The following is a 25,916-nucleotide window of genomic DNA, read 5'->3' on the forward strand; positions in this document are numbered from 1 at the left end:
GTTATCATGTTGTAGTTGTTTTCCCATTTGCTGCAGTGTAGATAAGCTGCATTTCAGCATTGGTGAAGTTAGAGTCATCACTAGCTTGTTGTGGCTCCTGGACTGGCTATGCAATAACCACTAACTAGACTTGCTTGCCTTCCTGTTGCCAGTCGGCTTCACATGGTGCCACGGAAGATGCCCCAGCTTCGCCTCTGAGCTCACCCGGTGCTCTGCCTCAGGTTGGCTGGTGATGTGTTATGCTGTTGCTTTGTTGTGTGTTCATGTCTTTCCTGAAATTACCTGATCCATGATAGCAGGTTAGTCGTCACATTATCATATCCATTGTCCATTTTCCAATGATTAATCCAATATACATATGCACAATGTACTATTCCTTTGCAGAACTGCACAAATATAAGCTCTACAACTATTTCAGACTGAATTTAGCACGCAGGATGGTAAAGAACTTAAATGGGCAAAATCAATAGGATTTAAAGACTACAGCCGATGTTCTGACACAAAGTGTACACCTATCGGATAGTGTCCGGGCCGTACTGCACAGGCGCAGTGCTTGCACAGTATGGGGGACAAGGAGAAGCCAAACATCTCCGAAGAGTCCAGTTTGAAGCCCCACCATCCAACTGGACATAGGGTTGCTCATAGTAACAGGGCCCCTCGTGGGCTCACTTCACTCGCCACGCTTCGGGCATGGCCTCGCCTCGCTCGGCTCTTTTATATTCTAACTCTATGTCCACTTGGATGGTGGGGCTTGAACCTGGACACAGTGCGCAGGCTCCGTTCTTCTTCGGAGATGTTTGGCTTCTCGCGCAGACACTATGTGATGGGGGACAGTATCTGATAGGACACCGGCCATACATGGACTGAAATTCGAACCGGTTCAGCAGGGACCTCATCGTATTTTGATTCATGTACGGGCTAGCTGGTTGTACACAAGTCAGTTAATCAACTTGCATACAACCAGCCTGTCAGGTGTTTACCGAACGATCAGTGCCGCTGACTATAGCCGGCAGAACCAATTATTGTATTTTGGCAGTGTGAAACTCCCCACTGGCAGAATACAATAGCTTAGTGGGAGTGAATCCCCAATCCACGTTGAATGTGTGGACGGGGAAATCAGTTTAAATAAATAATGTATGGCCAGCCAAAGACTAGGTTTTACACAATTAAGTTCATTTAGTCATCAGTCATATGAAACAAGTTTGGAATTTTTTTTTTTTTTGCTGTCGTTTTTAATACACTAGACTCTCAAATATTTTGAATGTGGTCAAAGAATGTTCTGGTGCCCCACATTGAACCCTATATCATAGACCATAAGCATTATAGGTTAGGCAAGCCATTTTCTACCAGGGTTCCTCCAGAGGTTGGTAGTTCTTTGAATTGTAGCTAATTGACCTCCCATCTGATGGTGCTTTCATAGTATCGGGGGAAAAACTATTTTGCAGAACCAGTGGCATGAAACCTACAATTGTTTTAGCTATCTAAAAGTGTTCTGACCACCAATGCAGGGGGCGTTTTTCCTAGTGCCCTTGATGAATTGGTTTTAAGGGTTCCTTTATCATAAAAAGGTTGGGAGGCTGGTTTAGACATTAGAACACAGCTAGGTGTAGTGTCCTCTGTTTTGTTACTCAGGTTAAAGCTTGCCATACACTGTTCAAATGTCGACCAGTTCTTGATGAACCAGCCAAAATCCACTTAGTGGGTGTTCCTGTCAGTTGCCTAATTTCCTATCAGATGCAGACACAGTTTGGGTATTTTGACAGTAGGCAGAGGTCCTGCTGTCAAGCCACAAATGCATCTCTGTTCATTGAGGCACCCTTTCATATTAACCTGTTAAAGCTACGTTTAGTTCTTTTACTATCCTGCTTGATTAAAAATGCATTAAATGGGTTATTGCATGTTTTTTCCTAAATGCAGTCGTCTCATTACAACAGACCAACATTTATTTCTCATTTCTGCATAGAAAATAAAGAATAGGCATACATTTACCAAAGCTTTCCATACAACCTAAGATTATGCTTGGTAGGGTAAGGGTTGTTTTTGCCCCCAAAGAAACTTCTACATGCCTGATCTGCCCCAGTCATTGAAGGGTGTGCCTAAATTAGGCCTGTACCAGACAATGTTCCTCCCTTACCTTTCCTTGACCAGACAATGCGTAGATGCCCTTACCATACAGATCATCATCTTAAGTTTATTTTCTCAGAACTACCTGCTGCCATGTGCTGTTCTTCCTTACAATGTGCTGTGTTTGTGTGTTTAGTGCATGCCAGTGTTTTTATTAAGGTAATTTGTTCCATTAAAGGAACAGTAAACTGGGATTGAATATAATAGGGAAGGGAGCATCGTCAGGTTAATATTACTTCTCAATACGAAGAGATGGCCAACACACTAGTAAATAAGGATGCAGAGACAAATTGCTTGCAGTCACATGCCATAAAACCCAATTATGTGCCTGGTCGTCCCCAAAATGTTGGTACTTGAGTTTTATGGCACGTGATCTAACGTAAATCTTTTTGCAGTTTTTTTTTTTCCTGGAATGCTTTGAATGCCATGTTTTCTCACCTGTGATGGAACTGGTGCATAAATTTACACTTGCTTAATCGCATCTTTTGTAAATTTTGATTTTTAATAATCATATTTTGATTTTTTTTTTCGTTGTGAAGAGGCAGGGTTTGAGTAAATTTGTTTGAGCTGTGTGTGTGTGTTTTTTTTTTTTTTTCCTTTGAATAATTTTAGGTATGTGTTTTGGTATGTGTTATTGCTTTTTTTTTTGCATGTGTTTGTGTATTTTCCTGAGTGTGTAGTGGCTTCATGTTCATTCATGTACATTCTCCTTGATTGTGAAAGGGTTTTCCCATTGTGTGTTCTGAAATCAGGCTGTGCTAAGTTTGGAGTGTGTAGCATCTTGTAAGACTGGCCTTTTTTGTATGAATTCGTAATAATGGAGATTGTCTTCTCCCTACAGGCAAAGACAGAGGAGCAGATCTCTGCTGAACAGAACTGGTATGAGACTGAGAAAGTGTGGCTGGTTCACAAAGAAGGATTCTCTCTTGGTAGGTTATGAATTTTTGTATTGATTCCTTTCCCCTAATACCACTTGATGCAGGAGGTGGAAAGGGGAGTTAGGCTGGCCATACATGGTCGAATTTCGAAATAATTTTCTTTTGAAAATCAGAAAATTCGTACATTTTGTGATCCGTTGGTGCCACCATTGATTTCAAAATTTGGCTAACCAAGCCTTCAATTTCACCTCTTGCTACAGAAAAGAATTTTTGTGGATGGGAATCTTTTTTTCTTTCCGGGAATTTTCTTTTCTTGCACATGCGCATTTCTTTTTCAATTACATTTCTCACACAATTCTCCCATCATTGATTAGAAAATCATTTGTTTTAAAAAAAAAATTCCAACATGTCTGATTACTCAAATTTGATTTCTGCACAAAAATAGGCTGTTGTTGCAGCCCACTAATGGTGCGAAATCCTAATGAAAATTCTTAGATAAGATTTTCGAAATTCGACCGATGTATGATGGCCTGCCTTAGTGGGATGATTTACTAAAACTGGAGAGTGCAAAATCTGGCGCAGCTGTGCATGGTAGCCAATCTGTTTCTAACTTCAGTTTGTTCAATTTAAGCTTTAACAAAAACCTGGACTCTGCGTGGTTTATGTGCAGAGCTGCACCAGATTTTGCGCTCTCCAATAGTAGTAAATTGACCCAAGTAAATTGCTTCTTTCCCATTCCGCCTTCTGCCATTAGTATATAAGTATGCTGAGAACGTTCAAACGTACAAACACTTTAAACCTACATCAAGGCAAAGAAACTTCAGCTGGAGACATGAGCCTTCAGTGATGATCTCTGATCACGGCAGCAGCTTAATTTAGTCTCAGATGGCCCATGAGCCTACTGGGTATATTGGGCTTCATTAGGAGACCCATTGGATCATCAGAATATCAACAGCCTATATTTTCCGGTCATATTTGCAAACAGAATATTGTCACTAAAATCGGGACAGTTCTGAGAAAACGAAGGAAGATTTTGAGGCTGTAAATCCTGTGCAATTTAATTTGACTATGTATTGTGTTTCAGTTACTGATAACAATGCTTTTATTGCTTTTATACACTACGTATTCAGTACTGGTGTATTACACATTACTGAGTACATAAATCTTTTCGCCTCCGTCCCTGCCCCCCCCCCCCCCCCAAATACCTCACAATCGAATATCCCTACCACACACTATGGCCAATTTGGGATGAAGACAATTAACCTGCTTTTTAGGGTTTTGGATTGCAAACTTATGGGTTTCTAATACAAATTTCATGCATATATTGTCCTTGGTTGATTGACACCCAGGACCCAGAGATGACCGCTTTTTCACTCTGTTGAGGAAAAGATGGTTATTGGTGACTTAAAATCATATTTGAAAAAATTGTTACATTTCGTAATTCACATGCAGATCCTTCATCTAATGGCAGAGAGTCTGGATTCAACTCTCGTACGCAAGAAGGAGGTTTCAAAGAGTGTCCCCAGGGGCACACAGTGCTGATTATTATCATGAATATTACTGTAAATATGTTTGCCTTTGTCCCTAGGAGTGACTTTGAAGCAGAAGCAGTACTTTACTGATGATGTGTTATGGTAATAATGACTTATAAATGAGTTGAGGACTTTTATATTGTCTGATATTCTGGATCTCATTTTCAGTAGTGATCCTTAATGAGACTTGGCATGATTTTATCAAGCTGTTCTCCAATACAATTTTTACTATCTGGGCATTCAAATGAATATGTTTCATGCCCCATCGCTATAACTTTAAATAGCCAAAGCTGTGCCTAGTGAATCTGAATACAAAGTACTTTATTAACTACGTATCATGTTGCCTGGAAGGTCTGTACTAACTAATTCTCTTAAATATATTAGTATACATGGCCTGTTTGCAGAATGAAGTCTGTGCTTGAAGTGTCTGTTTGCAGATCGAAGCTTCCCAGGGCATTTTAATGGAAATTAAGTTAAAACTAATTTGTGCTGTGAACTTGTCCTAAAACAGTTTTTTTCTTATTCATGCCCCAAACTCTCCTCTGGTGCAAATTTGTTATTTAAAAACAAAATCAATTAAAGTGTATCTAAACCCAAGGACTGCAGAATTTCCTTCTTCCTTAGCTTCTTGGAGCTAAACTTCAGGAATAGTATTTTTGCATACTTCGATCTGCTATCCAGAGGGTCACTACGGATTCTGTAAATTTTGTAGTAGCCCATACCATAGAAACAAAAATTGATGCTGGATAGCCGCACTCCAAATATTCATCTTTATTTTGTAAAAAGTAGAAATCAAAGCATCATATGTAGATACAGACCACCGGCACAACTAATGCGTTTCACACCATATATAGCTAGCTAGCTATGATTGAGCACCATATATGGTATGAAACGTGTTAGCTGTGCAGTTGGTCTGTATCTACATATGATGCTTTGATTTCTACTTTTTACAAAATAAAGGTGAATATTTGGAGTGCGGCTATCCAGCATCAATTTTTGTTTCTATGTCTCTGTTGCAAACAGGGCCGGCACCCAACTTGATTGTGGAGACAGCTGATTCCAGGAGAGGTAATTGTCTTGGAGCGGTGAACTCCCACAGTAGCCCATGCCACATACAGTGAGAGCTGTGTTCTTTGGGTTCTTTGTGAGCAGCTTTCCCTCTGCGCACTGACTACTCCTTTTATTTTTTTTTAAATAACTACAAGGCATTCTCTGATCGGATGAGGTAAAGAATATATTACCACCCCTCCTCTTCACCTCAACCAATCAGAGAATGCCTTTTATTCATCTATGAATGGCAGGGGTGCTGAGTGAGTGATCCCCCTTTTTGAATGTGCAGAGGGGGAAGCCACTTGCACAGAACCCATAAGTTTGCAGCACTCACTGGGTCACTTTTCACAGCTAATTCCAGCACCAACTGCATAAGAGCTGTAAGGCACCACAAGGTAAGTATATGGAGTACAGGGATGCCATCTCCAGAGACACGGTCACTTTGCCCTTCAAGGACACAATATTTTAAAGGGTTACTAAACCCACAACTGTTAAATCAGTCTGTATGTGCAATAAAACTTGCCTGTTATACTCACTGTGGAACCTGAAGGATTAATTGTCTGCATTGAGTAAAAAGGCTGTTTGATCCTGTCGTCTCTGATCCTCCCCTTCTTCCACAGTCCCCAAACCATTTGCTGATAGAACAGAGCCTTGGGGGCAAGCTGCACATGCTCAGTTTGGTGTGTCTTTCTAGAGAGTTTTTTTGTTTTGTTTTTTTTCTTGGGAGAGTGCATGTGATCAGCACAGGGCCAATCAGCACTATCCAGATAGAGGGTCAGGGGTATTGCAGCCTCATAGAACAATCAGGGGAGAATGAAAACTCCTACAAGCTTTAACCAGTGCTCTGCTGGACACTGATAGAATTCACAAGACGGCTATATACTGCTGATGAGAAGGGGTATTTAGCAGTTCATTTTTTACTAAAATAATTGCATTTCCATGTTCTGTGTACAGTGGGAGACCAGATATAATGTATGCAGGGTCCTGGGTTTAGTAACACTTTAAGGTGTTCACCTTTTTCCTGTTGCTACCCTCCACCTATTACCTGTGTTTTGGAGTGGGAATTTAGGGTACTTATAATCAGGCCAAAATGATTACTACAATCTGGTTGGTTTGATCGTTCAGCCTTCACGTGAAGTATATTTCTTTAGACAGCACTATGACCATCTGAAATTTGTGAATGTGTTTTCCAATACACCGTTCAATGTGGGCTTGATTCCAATCATCCTCATTATAGTTGTCACCAAACAGAAAAAATTCTAACCCAAAAATCCTATTTTAGTGTGTTAGTTTTGGGTGTTTTTTTAATTTTTTATCCAGTGTAATAAAATGGTCCATCCAACCACCTATATGAAGATCACTCAAGTTCCCTGATGAATTGTCCTATAATCATAGGTGAAGGTAGTGCAAATTTAGCATCACCTTACAAATAACTGGACACAAAGATGCAGTGAAAGCACCTCCTAGATAATTTCATGTTACTTATTTGGTATGACTTCATTGATATTCGCCTTGTCTTTTTCTTGCAGCAAATAAACTGAATGCTGAAAACGGCAATCTACCTGAAGGAAAAGAAAAAATTCGACTGGAGCATGATGGGAGTATACTGGACGTGGATGAAGATGACATTGAAAAGGTAGGTTTCTCTATGTAAAGTACATACATGTCATGCATACAACTGGTTACATTATACCCTCAGATTTCCATATTATATCTTATTCAAACTCCTCCTGTATCACTTTTCTAAGCTAGGGCATGTCCCAAAAATAGGTAGCATAAGGTGTCTGCATCATCGACTAAACATTTGTGTGCTTTGAAAGCCAGCTGATCCTGGGTGCACAATGCTTACTTGGAATTCATGTCCCCCCTTGTTCTGCTGCCCAGCGAGAGCATGATTAGCGCTGATTAGGAGGCTCCCTGAATAGTATTACACAGAGAGGAAGATGAACAAATCCTAGTCCGACCTCAACTTGGCAATTCTTGGATCAGAAGGCTCCCTGGGCACACAGACATGCACTTATTTAAGGTGGTTGCTTTAAAGTAGAAAATGTCCTACTACATGTTTTCCGTCCCCTCTCCCTCCCTAAACATTTACCTCTCTAGATTCAGCGCTGTCCCTGTCTGCAGCAACACTGCTCTTTTCCTCTTCTCAGTCACAAGATACATTGAGGGTAGTGGGAGCCATTGGCTCCTGCTGCTGTTAGTCAAATTCTGTGTCGACATAGCAGGCACGTGGCACAGCTGCGCTGTTTGTGTCTATGGGCACCAGGGCCGGCTGTACTGCCTTATTGCAGACACCAATCCTCTTCTGCCACCCCTGCAGCACTACCAGCTTCTCCTCTTATTCATCCATATGGCTGCATTGCAGGGGGATTGGTCCTAGCACATGTGCCCCTTCCATCTGCTGTCCTGGCCCCGTTGTGTGCCTCTTTTCCCCACAGCTCTGCCGGCTTCCCTCCTCTCCTCTCTCACCGGAAACGGCTATGGGTACACAAGGGGATGTTTCAGGATGGAGAGCAGGGGAAGGGGCTAGTAAATATGTAATTTACTGGCCCCTCCCTTTCCTGAATGAACACAGTAACAATTGGTACCAGTCACTCCTGTGTCCATTCATCACAAGCATAGTAAATTGTAGTTTGCTATGCTTCAGTTTGTGAACAAGCAGGAAGCATCAGAGCACTTCCTATTCCTTCATCTGTGCAGCAGAGAAAGGGACTGATAAATCTATGTCCTCAGTCACTTTTGGCCGAGGGGGGCACTGTTGGGTAGGCTGTATCGGGCCCTGTGATTTCTAACTGCAGCCCTGATGGGCGCACACAGCCTTGTCTGGGAGCACACCCGCACCAGTGCCCCCTCAGCACAGGGCTTGCTATTGGGGCACTCGGAAGAAGAGGAGCTGAGAACGCTAATGGGGGAATCCAAAAGTGAAGGTAGGGGACCGCTCTGTGCAATGCATTTGCACAATGTAGGTTAGTATAACATGCTTTCTATATTAAGAAAAAAACTTCCTTTAGAACCACTTTAAAGCTGGTATCTGGGCCAAACAAAGATCATCTAAATACAAGAGGCATGTGTATTCTTAAATGAATATTGGTACCCTTTGTGTATTTCTTCCAGATCTGTGATCCAGCTTAATAAAAACCCTGCACTTTCACTCTGTGCTGGAGTTTCCTGTACCAAAGACGAGTCACTGTTGTTTTTCACACACACACATATAAAATCTTAATTTGTCTTTCATGGTAATATAAGGAATGGAGGTGTGTCAGTCAATATATGAGACTGAAATTTAGATCCACATCGTGCAGGCAGTGATGTGGACACATGAAAAAGGACCCTACCTCGTGTAAACAAGAGGAGAAAAGACTCAGGACTGGAGGATCCCATGACCATGGCTTTAGAGATTTTGTACACTTTCAAATGTCTTTGATGTTTTAATTAGGGATTAGTGTAGTTGTATTCCTGTGTTGTTTGCCGGTATTACCTTGTAACAATGGACACGTGTTGTGGCTGCAATTTGTAGTGTCATGGCTAATCGATTCCCTTATGTCCATGTATTCATTCACCTAACTTTTCCCTATTTGCTAAAGGAAAAGGCAACTTCTTGTTCCAGGTCACACAGCATCTAATCTATGCTTCTGCATTTTCTGTTGCATCACAAATCTAGGAGTTCCAATGTGATCAAAACACATTTATTCCCTACATTACTCTGCCTGCTTGTGTTTGATCTAATTACTGCAGAGCACTAGCCTGAGAGACCCAGGGATTGTGGGATCTGTAGTTTCCTCACAGGAAATGTTAGTTCTCAGACCACTGACAGAGGCCATGCAATAACCTGTGCTGCTCCATTTACCATGCCTCGTGTTTGAACACAAACAAATCTGACAAATGAATGTGAAGATTTTCTCTACAGTAGACTGCATATTTCTTAGTGAATTGAGCCCAATTATTGAGCTTTCCGTGTAACTAATGAGAAGTTTAATAATGTTGGTCAATTTGAACACATTTTTAGGGGAAATTCTGAAAATCTTGAAACCATCCAGGAAGTCAGGGGTAACTATTGAAGTTACAAGAATCATTCCCTATATAATAGTTGGAACAGGCCCTCATTTCGATATCTAGGTCTTTTATATTGACTCTCGTGCTGGCATCAGCCGTTAGTTCTTATAATTCTGTACTGTATTCTGTACAGGAAATTTACCCTTTAAGCTCAGACATTTGTTTTACCAAAAACCATTCTGGAGGGCTGTCTTGTTTGCATACAGTGATTTTGGATGAGATTAGAAACCTAAATGAATCACTTGTGTTTTTATACAGGCAAATCCTCCATCCCATGATCGAGTGGAAGACTTGGCAATGCTGGTTTACCTGAATGAGGCTAGTGTACTGCACACTTTACGGCAACGCTATGGAGGCAACCTGATACATACCTATGCTGGACCTGCCATGGTCATCATGAATCCCATGAGTTCACCTTCTATATATTCTGAGAAGGTAGGATTACACACAGTAATTATTAAAGTGATACTAAAGGCTCAGTTTTTTTAGCTAAAAATAACAAACGTTCTACTTACCTGCCCTAAAATAATGTTTTTGCTCATATCCTCCTCTTCTCGGGGCCCTCACTGGTGGTCCTGGCCCCTCCGCCCTGTTGAGTGCCCTCACAGCAAGCAGCTTGTTATGGGGGCACCCGAGCCGAGCCATAGCTCCGTGTGTCTGTTCAGACATGGAGCCGTGGCCCGGCCCCGGCCCCTTCCTCTCCTCATTGGCTTTGACAGCAGCAGAAGCCAATGGTGCCCTGCTGCTGTCAGCCAATGAGCAGGGGAGTCCTGGGCAGCTGAGACACTCCTGCAACATCGCTGGATGGAGATGAGGCTCAGGTAAGTATTAGGGGGGCTGGAGGGGGCTACTGCACACAGAAGGCTTTTTATCTTCATGCATAGAATGCATGAAGATAATAAACCTTCTGCCTTTACAATCACTTTAAGTCTCCTATTAAAAAAAAATGGTAGCTAGCAGTGGAAAGTGTAACTGCAGCCAAGGATCCTCAAATAGTGGGGATTAGAAGTATTAGAACTTCTGATCGTGTTTGTCAATGCCACTACAACAGATAGCACTCTAAATATTTACAGCTTATACTGACACAGGAAGTGTGGAAAAAAAATCTTCCAGTGGGGACACCTGTTCTGGTGACAACTGTCAAAGCTAGGTTCTCCATAAACTGTGGACACAGATTTTTCTGTCACTTGAAGTGGCAGAATGGATCCCAGCCAACCCCTAGAAAAAAGAATTTGCAAACCTAAGGTGCATTTGTTTTTTTTTTTAAGTAAAACTGTGGCCACTTGAGAAGGATTATAACCAGCAGCTACCGAGGAAAGCCCAGTAGTTTTGAAATGACTTCAGGTTCACTGTAAGTATAGTAAGAATAGGTGGTATTTAGCCACTTCCGGACCGCCACACGCCGACATACGTCCTCAATTCGAGGACAGATATCGTTGTTATGGCAGCAGCTAGCTGCAATAACCCCAGTATCCCCCGTTCGGCCGGCGGTACGGCACAAGATAAAAGTGGTCTCTGCAATGGATTCGCATTGACATCACTTTTGTTGGTGGCAGGAGAGGGGGGCCCCCCTCCTCCCTCCGCGATCCAGTGCCATCCGCCGCTTACCGGAGCCGTCGTTGGAGGCAATCAGATCCTTCCTGTGGCTGCGCATGGAGAGAGAGTGAGGGGAAGACCCCCACCCCCACCCATCTCCATGACACTGCAGGGCGGAAGCAACGTCAAAATGTCACTTCTGCCCATAGCTCTTAAAAGGCCTTTTATTTATTTTTATTTTTTTAAATGACAATTTTTTTTTTTTTTTATATATTATTGTATTTTGGGGTAAATATGAGATCTGAGATCTTTTTGACTCCAGATCTCATATTTAAGAGGTCCTGCCATGCTTTTTTTCTATTACAAGGGATGTTTACATTCTTTGTAATAGAAATAAAAGTGGCACTTTTTTTTTTTTTAAACTGTGTAAAAATAAAAGGTAAAATAAATAAGAAAAAAAAATGTAAACGTGCCCCTTCTCGCCGAGCTTGCGCGCAGAAGCGAATGCATACGTGTAGCGCCCACATATGAAAACGGTGTTCAAACCACACACGTGAGGTATTGCGATAGGTAGAGCGAGAGCAATAATTCTAGCCCTAGCTAGACCTTCTCTGTAATGCAAAACATGCAACCTGTAGAGTGTTTTAAACGTCCCCTATGGAGATTTTAAAAGGTAAAAGTTTGTCGCTATTCCAGGAGCAGGCACAATTTTGAAGCATGACATGTTGGGCATTAATTTACTCAGCGTAACATTATCTTCCACAATATAAAAACAATTAGGCTAACTTTACTGTTGTCTTATTTTTTGAATTCAAAAAAGTTTATTTTTAAAAAAAACAGTGCGCTTTTAAGCTTGTAAGTTTGCGCAAATACGATGTGACAGAAAGTATTGCAGTGACTTGCATTTTATTTTCTAGGGTGTTAGGAAAAAAAATGTATAATGTTTTGGGGTTCTAAGTAATTTTCTAGCAAAAAAAATAAAGCTTTTAACTTGTAAACAACACATCTAAAAAAGAGGCCTGGTCCTTAAGTGGTTAAGTTTTAGTTTGCACTGGAATTAGATATATTGCGCCACCTAGTGCATAACTTGAGAATTACATGGCTTGATGGATAAGATTATGGATCTCAATAACCACTTGCCACCCAAGCCAATTTTTGTGCTAGTAAATCACTCAGAACCCCCACACATTTTGTATATATATATATATATATATATATATATATATATATATATATATATATATATATATATACACACACACACACACACACACACACACACACACACACACACACACACACACACACACACACACACACACACACACACTGGCTTGAAAAAGTATTCGCACCCCTTGACATTTTCCACATTTTGTCATGTTACAACCAAAAAAGTAAATGTATTTTATTGGGATTTTCTGTGACAGACCAAAACTAAGTGCCACATAATTGTGGGGCAGGCGGACGTCAGCTGTAAATTGCCGCTATTTTTAGCTAGCGGGGGTTAAGCGGAGCTTTGCTGGCGGTTTGGCAGCACTGCCCATTGATTTCAATGGATTGCAATGGGCAGGGGCGCTTTAGGAGCAGTGTACAGCGCTGCAAAGATGCTGCTTGTAGGACTTTTTTTTACCGTCCTGCAAATGCACCGCTCCAGTGTGAAAGCACTCGGGCTTTCACACTGGAGTGAGAGGGGACGTTCTTTAAAGGCACTATACAGGCACTGTTTTTAGTGCTATAGCGCCTGTAAAGCGCCTCCAGTGTGAAAGCAGCTGAAGGAAAATGATAAATGGTCTTCCAAATGTTTTTACAAATAAATGTGTGAAAAGTGTGGCATGGATTTGTATTCAGCCACCCTGAGTCAATACTTAGAACCACTTTTCTCTGCAATTATAGCTTTACAGTCTTTTAGGGTATGTCTCTACCAGCTTTGCACATCTATAGGGTGACATTTTTGCCCATTCTTCTGTGCAAAATAGCTCAGGTTGTCAGATTGGATGGAGAGCATCTGTGAACAGCAATCTTCAAGTCTTGCCACAGATTCTCAATTTGATTTAAGTCTGGACTTTGACTGGGCCATTCTAACACATAAATATGCTTTGATCTAAACCATTGCATTTTAGCTCTGGCTGTATTTTTAGGGTAGTTGTCTTGCTAGAAGGTTAACCTCCTTCCCAGTCAAGTCTTTTTCAGGCTCTAATAGGTTTTCTACTAAGATTGCCCTGTATTTGGCTCCATCCATCTTCCCATTAATGCTGACCAGCTTCCCTGTCCCTGCTGAAGAAAAGCATTCTCACAACACGATGCTGCCACCGTTAAATTTTGGCCTCATCTGACCAGAGCACCTTCTTCCACATGTTTGCTGTGCCCCCCACATGGCTTCTCACAAACTGCAAACAGGACTTCTTATAGTTTTCTTTCAATGATAGCTTTCTTCTTGCCACTCTTCCATAAAGGCCAGATTTGTGGAGTGCACGACTAAGCCCTTGTACACACGGTCGGAGATTCCGACGGAATGTGTCCTATCGGACCGTTTTGTCGGATAATCCGACTGTGTGTGGTATGCATCGGACTGTTTCCGTCGGAATATCCGTCAGACCCAATTTTCCAACTTGTTGGAAATATTTTCCGACAAACTGGTCTGATCGGACATACTCCGATCATGTGTAGAGAATTTTGATCGGACAAAGTGCCACGCATGCTCAGATCAAATTCCTACACCAAAGCTATTGGCTACTAGCGTGAACGTAGTCCCGTCGTAACGAAATAAGGTCATCACGTTCTGAACGATCGGATTTTCTGACAACTTGGTCCGACCGTGTGTATGCAACAGTTTCGGACACAATCCGTCGGACAAAATCCAACGGATTTGGTTGGCAGAATGTCCGACCGTGTGTACAAGGGCTAATAGTTGTCCTGTGGACAGATTCTCCCACCTGAGCTGTGGATCTCAGCTGCTCCTTCAGAGTTACCATGGGCCTCTTGGCTGCTTTCTCTGAGTAATGCTCTCCTTGCCCGGCCTGTCAGTTTAGGTGGACAGCCATGTCTTGGTAGGTTTGCAGTTGTGCCATACTCTTTCCATTTTCGGATGATGGATTGAACAGTGCTCTGTGAGATGTTCAAAGCTTGGGATATTTTTTTGTAACCTAACCCTGCTTTAAATATCTCCACAACTTTATCCCTGACCTGTCTGGTGTGTTCCTTGGCTTTCATGATGCTGATTGTTCACTAAGGTTCTCTACCAAACCTCATAGTGCCTCACAGAACAGCCGTATTTATACTGAGATTAAATTACCCACAGATGGACTCTATTTACTAATTAGTTGACTTCTGAAGGCAATTGGTTGCACTAGAGTTTAGTTAGGGGTATCGGAGTAAAGGGGGCTGAATACAAATACACGCCACACTTTTCAGATATTTATTTGTAAAAAATTTGGAAAACCATTATCACTTTCCTTCCACTTAACAATTATGTGCCACTTTGTGTTGGTCACATAAAATCTCAATAAAATACATTTACGTTTTTGGTTGTAACGTGACAAAATGTGGAAAATTTCAAAGGGTATGAATAGCATAGACCCTATTGCAGTGATGGTGAACCTTGGCACCCCAGATGTTTTGGAACTACATTTCCCATGATGCTTAGGCACTCTGCAGTGTAGTTGCGCATCATGGGAAATGTAGTTCAAAAACATCTGGGGTGCCAAGGTTTGCCGTCACTGCCCTAGAGAATAATGTGGTGGTCATTACGTCACTCTGTTTAAAAAAAAAAAAAAAAAAAAAACAGAGTGGCAATAAGAAAGCTATTATTGAAAGAAAGCCATAAGAAGTCTGGTCTGCAGTTTGTGAGAAGCCATGTGGGGGACACAGAAAACATGTGGAAGAAGGTGCTTAAGTCAGATGAGGCCAAAATTTAACTTTGTGGCCTAAATACAAAACACTATGTATGACGGAAAACTAAGCCCTTGTACACACGGTCGGACATTCTGGCGGAAAATGTCCGATCGGACCGTGTTGGCGGATAATCCGACAGTGTGTGGGCTCCATCGGACTGTTTCGATGGACAAAGTTTTAGAGCTGGGCTATAAAATTTTCCGACAACATGATCCGATCGGACTTTGTTCGATTGTGTGTAGAGAATTCCGATCGGACAAAGTGCCACGCATGCTCAGATCAAATTCCTAGACCAAAACTATTGGCTACTAGCCTGAACGTAGTCCCGTCGTAACGAAATAACGTCGTCACATTATGTACGATCAGATTTTCTGACAACTTTGTCCGACCATGTGTATGCAACACAAGTTTCGGATGGATTTGTCCGACCGTGTGTACAAGGGCTAACACTGCACATCACCATTAATATACATTAAGGAATTTTAATGCAAGAAAACACAATAGATGACACTTTTTTAAAAATATATAAAAGATGTTATGCCAAGTACATAGATACCAAATGTGACGCTTTAAAATTGCGCACGCTTGTGGAATGGCGCCAAATTACATTACTTAAAAATCTCCATAGGCGCTATTGCAAAGGGAGGGTGCTGGTTGTTGATCAGAGTATGCTTGCTCTTGTCATGTTGGGGGAAAGCGCTCAATGTATGGAGCATCTTTGCTTCTCAGCAGGACAGGCTAATTGTTTATAATGGAAATGTATCAGCCAGTCTTTGAAGGTGCCTGTTGCCCATGTCCTACAGGTATGGCCTTTAAGCAACATTTTTCTAACCTGCACACGTTTTTAACCTACTGCCCTAAAATGTCAGTTCTAGTCAGCGTCCGTTTGGAATATAATTTTTTTCTTTGAAGAGAAGGTATGTTTTATGATTGGACTGCGCTATTGTGTTCTTGTTTTTAGTGCAGTCCTTTACAAATGACCAGATACCATTTTATATGTCATCTGTACTTTTCATCAGTAAAAATTCCTGCTGCTGCATTGTTCCCAACAACCCAGTAGCAGCCTTTCTCTTAGCTGCTCAGTGTTGCCTCTCTAGCGTATAAATATCCCCCCCCAAGGCATTATTTCCCAAATTCCCTGCACAACAGAACTGATACAGCCTGCAGTAAACCGGTCGCATTGATCACTAGGTGATGGGTATATCTGAAGCTGGCTCCTGTTGTGTTTTCCTTTAGCTTTTTTAAAAAATACAGTAGTAGACCTCAGGGGATGCCGTTCTGCTCCTAAATTACCCTTCCTCTTCAGCACGCACAGACCCCTTATTTTCCAGCACAGAAATATCAGTCTTGTCGGGTTTCATTATAAATTTACTCTGATGCGAGATACATCAGGGCAGGCCAGGTCATTCAAACCCCGTCGGTTCTTTTTCCGGTTTCCAAGTTAAATGTTCTCGTAGTTGCCATGGCAACACAATTTCCCCAGAGCTATAACTGTTCAGGTACATTCACTCCTAATTATGGTCGCAGTCAAGTTTCCTAATAAAATCATCCCTTATCTTCCATCAGCTCTGTCATTTCTGAAAGCCATTTCTATGAAGCAATGAAAGCTCTCTGAGAAGTTAAGATTTAAACAAGAGAAGGCTAGATCATTTTGTGTCGGGTACAAACTGCCGCGTTTGCTTTTAGTGACCTACAGCTCGCTCTTCCATGCTGAAAATGTCATCACTTTACTTATTTTCAAGGAACAGGACTTGACGAATGTGCTGTAATTCAGAGAAAATAGAGTTGATATGGCCTAATAGCAGTTTTAAATCTTATCTTTTAAAATCTTGTAATAATAAAGAAAAAAAGTCAAGTTGTTTTAGTTCTGCCCTCCTATGCCCAGCTCTGCCATCATCCTCTCCAGTTCTGGTATGAAGTATTGGTCTAAGCACTGCTCTTTCCTTTGTCCAGCAGAGGAAAATGGCGGTATTGCTCATGGTATGAAATTCAGTAGTTGGAGCGTCCTTTTGAAAATTTTACAGTAAAACCTCTGATTAATTAGTATGTGTGATAGCCTTGGAAGGGGAGTGAGCCTCATGCTCCCCATAACTGGAAGTACTAAGTACATCAGTGTTTTTTTTTCTCTGGGCCCACAGTATGGAGGGGGGGGGGGATTAAGTACCGTAAGTAGAAGCAGCTCCACAAATACGCAGAGGTTGACCGCACACCAAATTGTTAGGAAATTCAACTAACTTTGTTCTGTATGGATTTGCATAAATAAACAGGCAGGGAGCAAGATATTAAAGAGGAAGTAAACCCTTATGGGTTTTACTTCCTCTTTATTCCCCTGCAAAGTGAAAGTATACTTGGCTAGTATGCATCACATACGAGCCCATTATGTGGTACTTGCCTGCAAATGAAGCTCACGATGTCCCCTCTGGTGGAAGCATCTATCTTCGCCCCTCTTCCTCCTGGGGCCACAGACTCCTGCTCTGTGACTGGCTGTAGTCGTGTGACATAACTCCCACACATGCGTGCGGGAACCGCCAGTCACGGCACACGCTGGGGAAGAAAGGGGACGAAGGGCCGTTTCTTCACTGCACATGCGGTGATGACATTGGCATACTACAAGTTAAATATCTCCTAACCGGTGCACATTTAGGAGATATTTTCAGTACATATAGGCAAGTCTGATTATAGGCTTACCTAGATGTAAAAATGTCTCAGGGGGGTTTACAACCACTTTATGATATTTTCACCTTAACAAAAAATAATAAGTGCACTTTTTTTTTTTTGTAGGTAAAATAAAATGTGCATTTACTATTTTTTTTTTTTTTTTTTGTAGAAGCCTGGAAAGCATTGAACGTACAATCAGTAGAATGTGGGTGCAATGCAGGTCTTTTGCAGACTGTCAGTGTAAGCTGTCTGCTCATACCTTGCACAGGCAGGCAGTTACTCAGGGACTGGAAGAATCAATTGACTACTTGGAGGGCTCAACAGCTCCCTGATAGTTTGAGAATTGCAAGCCGTCGTCTGCAAAGGCTATTGGTACTGTGAATGAATGACACAGCCGGATGGTCAGAGCCCTGCACAACCGCACTATATTCAAATAGTGACAGGGGAGATGGGAGGGTGATCTGGGAGTCGCTGCAGGAGCAAGAACATGTTGCATGTTCCATCCTAAATATGGGTGGAACATATAATGTGTTCCCAAAGGCAAACGTATCCTTTAACGTGTTAAACACAACGTGCACTGTGATTTTACTCTCTGCCTGTTTTAGTTCTGATGTCTGCTATGTTTTTTTCATAATGGATTTACATCAATAAAGTTTGTTGGATTTCTTGTAATTTTGCAGTGTGGCCAACCTCTGTGCATATTTGCCATAAACTGCCAGCTCTCACTGTTCATTTCACTGCTATAATAATCCTGTCCAGTCATATTACTTGGTTTGCTCTCCTCTGAAATAACCATTTCTCTTATTCCAGGTTATGCATATGTTCAAAGGATGTCGAAGGGAAGACACATCTCCTCATATTTACGGAGTGGCCCAAGCTGCATACTGGAATATGCTCATGACCCGCCAGGACCAGTCAATTGTCCTACTGGGAAGTAGTGGTTCTGGCAAGACCACAAGCTGTCAGCACCTTATCCAATATCTGGCTACTGTGTCCGGCAGCACAGGAAAGATTCTGTCAGGTATTGCATAACTAGTAGATATATGTAATGTTCCTTGCTCTCATTGGGTATAATTGTTTCAGCATTAAAAAAGAGCTAAACATAGTTACATAGTTAGGCAGGTTGAAAAAAAAATTCTATTACACCAAATGAATGACATATAGGGGTTAGTTTACTAAAATTGGAGTGTGAAAAATCTGGTGCAGCTCTGTATAGAAATCAGTCGGCTTCCATTTTTTTGGGTCAAAGCTTAATTGAACAAGTTGAAGTTAGAAGTTGATTGGCTACCATGCACAGCTGCAACTGATTTTGTACTCGCCAGTTTTAAACACTTATGCCTCGTACACACAATCAGATCATCGGATGATAAAATTCGCTTTAGGATTGATCGCACGATAGTCTGATCTTTAGTACACAGCTTTCGACAGCCGATCAGAACAGTTTGTCCAACAATATCTGAAGGGACAAACACGAAAACTTTGCTCGGACACTAGCCCAGCGAAGGTCAATTGTTTAATCAGTACAGTATGAGTCCGCTAAAAATCGGTAGACAAACACCACGCATGTTTGGAAACATGAAAATGACCCGGAAGGAGATGGGAGAACGTAAACCAAAAGGCGTGGCAGATACAGGGGTCACACATATTTTACATAATTTCCAATACGTAGCTACACAAACAGGAAGGTTTTCCAGAATCGTATGAAAAAAATTGTTCATTTTGTAGAGCGCAAAATAGACTGTTAAATTCGATATAAGTATTATGCAACAAAATGCGAACGATAAGTCGTATGATTATCTGATCGTGTGTACGAGGCATTAGGCCCCTTTCACATGGGTGCCTTTGTCTTGCGAATCTCGCTTGCTCAGCGAGGGATTGCTTCGCTGATCCCCGATGAGCAGGCGGATGATAGGTCCTGTCTGCTCAACTGTGCAGAGAGGAAACGGACACAGTCTTGCTCTCCTACTGACTGTCTGTTTTCATCTGATCCGCCAGACAGATGGAAAATAGGACCAAAATCCGTCTGGATTTTGCAGGCAAAATCCGATCGGGTTGCAGCGGGTGTCAGTGGACGTGTGTCCGCTGACATCCACAGCTCCATAGCAGAGACTGCAAGGTCCAATCAGGTTCACCTGAAAAACTGACAAGTGGACCTGATCGGAGAGCCCATGTGAAAGGTGTGCTAAAGCTCTGTTTATCCTAAACTGTCATTTTTTACCCCATAAATTACAAAATGGTTTACAAAGAACATTTTTTTCCCCTCATTTGAATCTCGGAACTGCTGCTTTCCTCAAGCTTCCATCATGTACTTGTCTACATGCACTCATTCCAGCATTCACTATATACAGTATGATTGGATTGGCTTCTTAATAGTGTCAACAGTGTACCATTTCTATGCAGTGTGTTGGTATGGTCATATATAGTCTCAAAAAAGACTGAATGTAAGACTTCAATACAGAAGCACCATAAGGAAACTGATGTCGCCCCATAAAAGGAAGTGCTTCAATAAAGAACTTTATGACAGGAGTCATTTTATTGAAATCTGCTGATTTAAAACAGTAGAAAACATTTAAAAAAACACATTGCTGTGTTAAAGCTTAGTTTTGAAGAAAAGTCAAACTGTACAAAAAATCCCCATACCGTACCCCCCCCCCCCCCCCCCATCTCTACTGCCGAGCCTGTATTAAAAAAAAATAGAATCTGTAGAATTACCTATTTTTAGTCCATTACAGTCTGATCATGTAAACCCGCAGCTCTGGCTCCCCTGTGTCAGTGAGCGGCTGCTGCAAGGGACAAGAGGGTTTGCTCCCTTACAAAGAGCTTCAGGATCACGTGACCTGACTGGAGTGGATTAAAAATAGATCATTTATACAGGATAGGTAGAGGAAAGGAATGGTTTTAAGAATAATTGTATTTAGGCTTTTCTTCCACGTTTAAAGCTTTAGATTTTAGTGATTTGGTTTAGTTTACTTACGTTTATTGTAAGTATGATGAACGTTATTCAGTAAAGAGTGAATTTTACATTGAATTTTGTATAGTATAAAAGCACACTGTAGTCAAAAATTAAGGTTAAAATGTAAGCTGACTCAGAAGAACCAAGCTTCCCCCCCACCCCATCAAATCTTCAAGCTGGTATTCTTTTATCTCTAAACATCAGCCTGTGAAAATGCAGGTGAAGTGTTCTGTGATTACGAGCACAATTGGAGACTTCTCTCCAGTAGGAACACACAATAGTATTCTATTTTCTTGTACACTCTTTTGAGCTTGCAGTATATCTCCTAACCACTAGGTGGCACTATTTTATTATAAGTGTGGCAATACTATAACAGTTCTAACTATAGTACAAAGATTTTATTTTTTTTCCAGCAAGGGCTTTTAGATTTGACAATGTAATGCTCTATATGCTTTACTTGTAATCTGTAGTCTTTTTTTTTTTTTTTTAGATTAAAATCTTAGATCAGCATAATGTAAATGTCAATTTTATCAATTTGCGTTAAGACTTGCAAAACCTTTCTGTGCATAGTTTGAAAGTCTATATAAACATGGGAACAGTCATACTGTGTTTGCTAAGTACATATGCAGGCTCTGTTACGGTTATGATTTCTTTATCTTCTTTTAAGTCTACCAGACTGGGCCTGTGTGAGTGAAAATAATAGACTTTCTTGCCGTTTATAATGATGTGAATTATAGTGAATGTATTGAAGTTGAGCTCAACGTGAAGACCTGATCATATGTGAGGAAAGTGAAAAAACAGGATTTTGGCTGGCATGTGATTTGGTATTCAGAGCAAACACTGCTTCACTTAATTCACTAAAATAACTTTGCACAGTAAATAGCTTCTACACCTTTAGTAAATTAAACCCATCTTTTCTAGTAGTCATGTAGAAGAATCCTCTCTAGTAGTCCCTGACCTGCTGTTTTATTGCTGCCTTTTGACTGGTATAGAATCTAAAGCCTAGTACACACTAGGAGTTTTTTTTTTTTTTTCAACCCAGTGAGTTGAATGAAAAAAAACCCCCAAAAAACTGTCAGCTCCGGTCGGAGACGCTGTACTAACTATGCAAAGTTAGTACAGCGATCTCCCCCACAGAGCTGCTTTTTTGACAGGGGGACAGCTCTCCCACCAGAACAGTCTGATCAGCGATCTCTGCCATTGGCCATTGGGGGTCGGCTGCTGGTTCTTCAGCATGCTCATCTGACAGAAGCTGGCCAAACAGACCTTTTTGTTTTTTTATACAGGCCAATGTCTCCCTACATTCGGCCCTTGTGCACCAGGCTTTACATTATGCAATATGCTGCACCCTGCAAGGTCAGGCTGTATGCTCACCTTTGCACTTTATTTGTTTGTACTGTTTGTGAATTGGTGAGGGGGGCGCACTGGATACCTTTGCTGAGATTGTGCTTTTACTGGGTGTTCAGTGTACCTCTATAACTTTTAAGGAAGGGTTGACTCCCTCCAGGCATACGTACACTTACTCTATCCATTATTATATACGTGCCCCTTTTTGACCCTCAAAATTTATGGAGTCAGGACTGTAGTACACTGGGGGGCCATGAAATGGCTCTGCAAATTACGCATATATTTGTAAATGTGTGCAAACGAAATCCCTTGTTTTAATGAGAACTGTAAGGCTTAATGTACACTTAAAGGTCCACCCTAACGAAAAAAAAATAATCACAAAAATGCTCCAAAAAATAAATAAATAAATAAAATAAATTGAAGAAAAAGGCAGCTAGGCAGAACATCCTAATCTGCCACTTCCTACTCCGTGGTGATGTTCATTCTTCTCCTCCTCGCGTTGTCTTCTGGGGAATGGGGCGCACTGTGTTCTGGGAATTGTGTGTATTCCAGAACACAGCCGGCCATTCACAACAAGCAGTGCAACTCGGGGATGCGCAGTAGGAAACGGGCAGTGAAACTGCAAGGCTCCACTGCCTGTTTCTCTTAGTTAGGATGGCAGGAACGACACCCGATCCGATGAATGGATCAGCCTTGGAGGGGCGACATCAAGGGTTCTACGGACAGGTAAGTGCCTTTATTAAAAGTCAGTAGCTACAGTGTTTATAGTTGCTGACTTTTTTTTTTTTTTAAACAGCCGAACCTCCACTTTAACTTGACAGATAGTTACAGACGTTTTTACAGACATTTTGCCGCTTTTTTTTTCAAACTAGCCAAAAATGAAAAACACCTGTAAATGAAACATGGTTAAAAGTAAGTTACCGTGTTTAGCCGTGTTTAGAAGCGTTTGGTACTTGAAATGCCTCTAAACTCAGCGCCTGAACTTTTTGCTTTCCAAAAAGGGCCTCTAAACTCAACTGCCTAAAAACATCCGTTTACCAGCAGCAGTGTACATGAGGCCTTAGACAGGACAGTTCGGTTTGTTGCAGGCTGGTTGGTAAGGGAGCTGGGAATTTTTCTTTGTTGTCTTTTGACGTCCAATATCATTCTCACCTAGGCGAGGAAGGAGGAAGTGCTGCAGCGTGGCACAAAATAAAGTAGTAAACATTGCTAATACTAGGGGGAACATTATCCAATTGTGAAAGAGGAAGGAGATGAAACAAGGAAAATAAAAATGTGTTAATGTTTGAAGATCTGCTTTAAGTCACCTTAGAAAGCTGCTATGCAATGGGGAATCTTTCCTGGTAAATCTAAGCACTGTGTTCTTGACTTTGTTTTTACAGCTGAGAAGTGGCAAGCCGTGTACACGATCTTGGAGGCTTTCGGCAACAGCAGTACCAACTTGAACGGAAATGCCACGCGCTTTTCACAGATCATTTCTCTTGACTTTGACCAGGCTGGACAGGTGGCATCTGCTTCCATACAGGTGAGAGGAAATGCTCAAATATACGTCTGGGTGCCTCAGGTTGCCATTGAGAGCTTATAAGACCTACAAGTAAGCGTGGAAAATGTGTTTAGGTTTGTAAGCCGGTGTGGTGTGTGATTTTAGCCTTCAGCATGGAAAGGATTAACATTGGATACTAAGTAGCTTTTCATAAGTGCACAAGACTGTGAATTAATTTCCTACAAGAAAACAAATTTCACCAGCTTACAACTGCAAGGATGTTGCTGGTTTATCGAGAATGAAATTAACCCATTTCCACCTGCTCAGATATCCTTAAGGAAGACCAGCAATTTTGCACTTTTCAAAAAAAAGTGGGGTGCAGGGCTTTTGAATTTCCTTTATTTAGAGAAGATAAGATGGGGTGATCCATTAGTAATTGCTCTGAGGAAGGGAGCCAGCCCCCTAAAATCTCTGTAATCCCATGAGGTTGAAGGGCAGACTTCAGGACTCCTTTGTGGTTTGTGAGTATAATTTCTATATTTTTATATTTTAATAAAGTGCTGGAGATAATGCTCTAGGCATTTGCTCCTTTGTCCTTTGTTTATACAGTCCAGAATTCCCTGATTGGAGGAGGGCTGCATCGCTATCACCATCCAGTCCAAGTTGCACAGTGTTCATGACATTAAGGCAATTTTCCTTGTGAATTCTGAGTGCTGAAGTTCATATTGGTCTTTTTTTTGCCTAACTGTCTTTGTCCATTTGCAAATGGTGGCTGTTCACACCAGCCTTTGAATATTTCAGCATCTTCTTTTGTAGATCTAATAAAAATCTATTTTGAAGCTTAAAGACCTAATGACTAGTTCAGAGATCTCGCGAATAGAGGCCCCAAGAGATTAGAAATATCCGAGGGTGTAACTCTGCAGCACCTTCCTAAAGTTCAGTTTTGGGTAGACTATTTAAAGTGGACCTTCAGTATTTTTTTTCAACTTTCCATCTATTAAATCTTCTGCCCTTGTTGTTTTAACTTTGGATAGCAAAACATTTTGTTTCTGACAATAAATACCTTTATACAGCCCACTTCCTGTTTGTCTGGTAAAAAGTCTAGGCTTATGACATCATGCACAGCTCTCTCTCACTCTTGTGAAGGTTTGCCATGAAAGGAAGGGGGGCTGAGTCATAAGAGGGCCAATGCGAGATGGAGAGCTGGAGGTGTCCCTCTGTGTCTCTTTGTAAATCCAGGAAGTGAACAGGCAGCAGCTTCAGCTGCCCACAGTTAAAATGGATTCAGCCAGACTTGTTGGAGGGAGATTTCTGCAGCATATTGGACAAGCACAGGATCACAGTATATATAAAATTAATATGCAAAGTGGTTGGAGGGATGCTTCAGAATGGCAAAGATGATTTTATTACAAATTATGTGAGTGGACTGCAATTTCGTCTTTAAGTGACGCATGCAGTTTGGAGGATGTGGCTCCACTGATCCTGGCTTACTTTATGTGCAAGAAGCTGTCTTTTAATGAAGTAGTCTGCCTCATGGTAATCATTTACCCATCATTAGTTGTATGTGGAAGGTTCTCTATAACGGCGCTGCTCTGATAAGATGCAGATGTGTAGTGTACATGCCATTATTGTTTAATATTGTAGAACAGACCACACTCAAATTCTTCAGTGAACTGCAAGCTACCTTGACCTTCACGCTCACTGTGCTTAGGTCAAGACTTCTAAGCCATATGTATGGCAATATTTTGTGTTTGTCAAAATGTCGCCCTTTTCCGGGTTGCGTGTTAGAAGATGGCTCTGTAAGCTGCTGCATCTGCATTGGGTGAGAAGTATCTTGTTGTACAGGAGTCGCAATGTCACATCTGACAAAAGGCACACATGTTCTAATGATACTAGTGCAAACAAACACCACAGTGTTACCTTTGAACATCTTATTCCGAGCAATAGCTGGCAGTAGTTTGTACAAATGTCTGTAACAAAAACAAAACAAAAAAACGGCTTATTCATTTGGAAAATAAAATGAGCATATATATATATATATATATATATATATATATATATATATATATATATATATATATATATATATATATATATATATATATATAATATTTTTTTTTTTTTTTTTTTTTTTTTTTGAGAACTGAAAGTATGTTGTTTGTTGTCTTGATTTGTTGTCCTCACTTTATTTTTTTTTGTCTAATTTTGGGTTTCAGACGATGCTTTTGGAGAAACTCAGAGTGGCCAGACGTCCAGAAAATGAAGCTTCCTTCAATAGTTTCTACTACCTCTTGGCTGGAGCCGACAGTACTCTTCGGTACGTGAATGAAACAATAACTGTGTGCGGCTGTTCTGTTTAGTCTGCTTATTTTCAAAATGATTCATGAGGCAGATATTTGTTATTTGTG

At 41.2% G+C, this 25,916-nt stretch overlaps 1 protein-coding gene across 17 annotated transcripts in view; it reads left to right on the forward strand.

Annotated features, from left to right (window-relative positions):
• MYO18A (myosin XVIIIA) overlaps nt 1-25,916 on the forward strand; it is a 449,667-nt gene that overhangs the window by 178,779 nt on the left and 244,972 nt on the right. For 10 of the 17 annotated variants that reach the window (XM_077480380.1, XM_077480382.1, XM_077480383.1 and 7 more), the window contains 7 exons: nt 153-221; nt 2,966-3,053; nt 7,114-7,220; nt 9,899-10,075; nt 18,536-18,746; nt 23,408-23,550; nt 25,725-25,825. In XM_077480380.1, the coding sequence (XP_077336506.1) occupies nt 153-221; nt 2,966-3,053; nt 7,114-7,220; nt 9,899-10,075; nt 18,536-18,746; nt 23,408-23,550; nt 25,725-25,825 (896 nt within the window). The remainder of the gene's footprint in view (nt 1-152; nt 222-2,965; nt 3,054-7,113; nt 7,221-9,898; nt 10,076-18,535; nt 18,747-23,407; nt 23,551-25,724; nt 25,826-25,916) is intronic. The other 7 variants (XM_077480372.1, XM_077480376.1, XM_077480387.1 and 4 more) reach the window with 1 other exon arrangement.

This window comes from Lithobates pipiens, unplaced genomic scaffold (assembly GCF_037356315.1).
Source record: "Lithobates pipiens isolate NorthernLeopardFrog02 unplaced genomic scaffold, aLitPip1_a1.2 Scaffold_16, whole genome shotgun sequence".
NCBI classification, from domain to species: domain Eukaryota; kingdom Metazoa; phylum Chordata; class Amphibia; order Anura; family Ranidae; genus Lithobates; species Lithobates pipiens.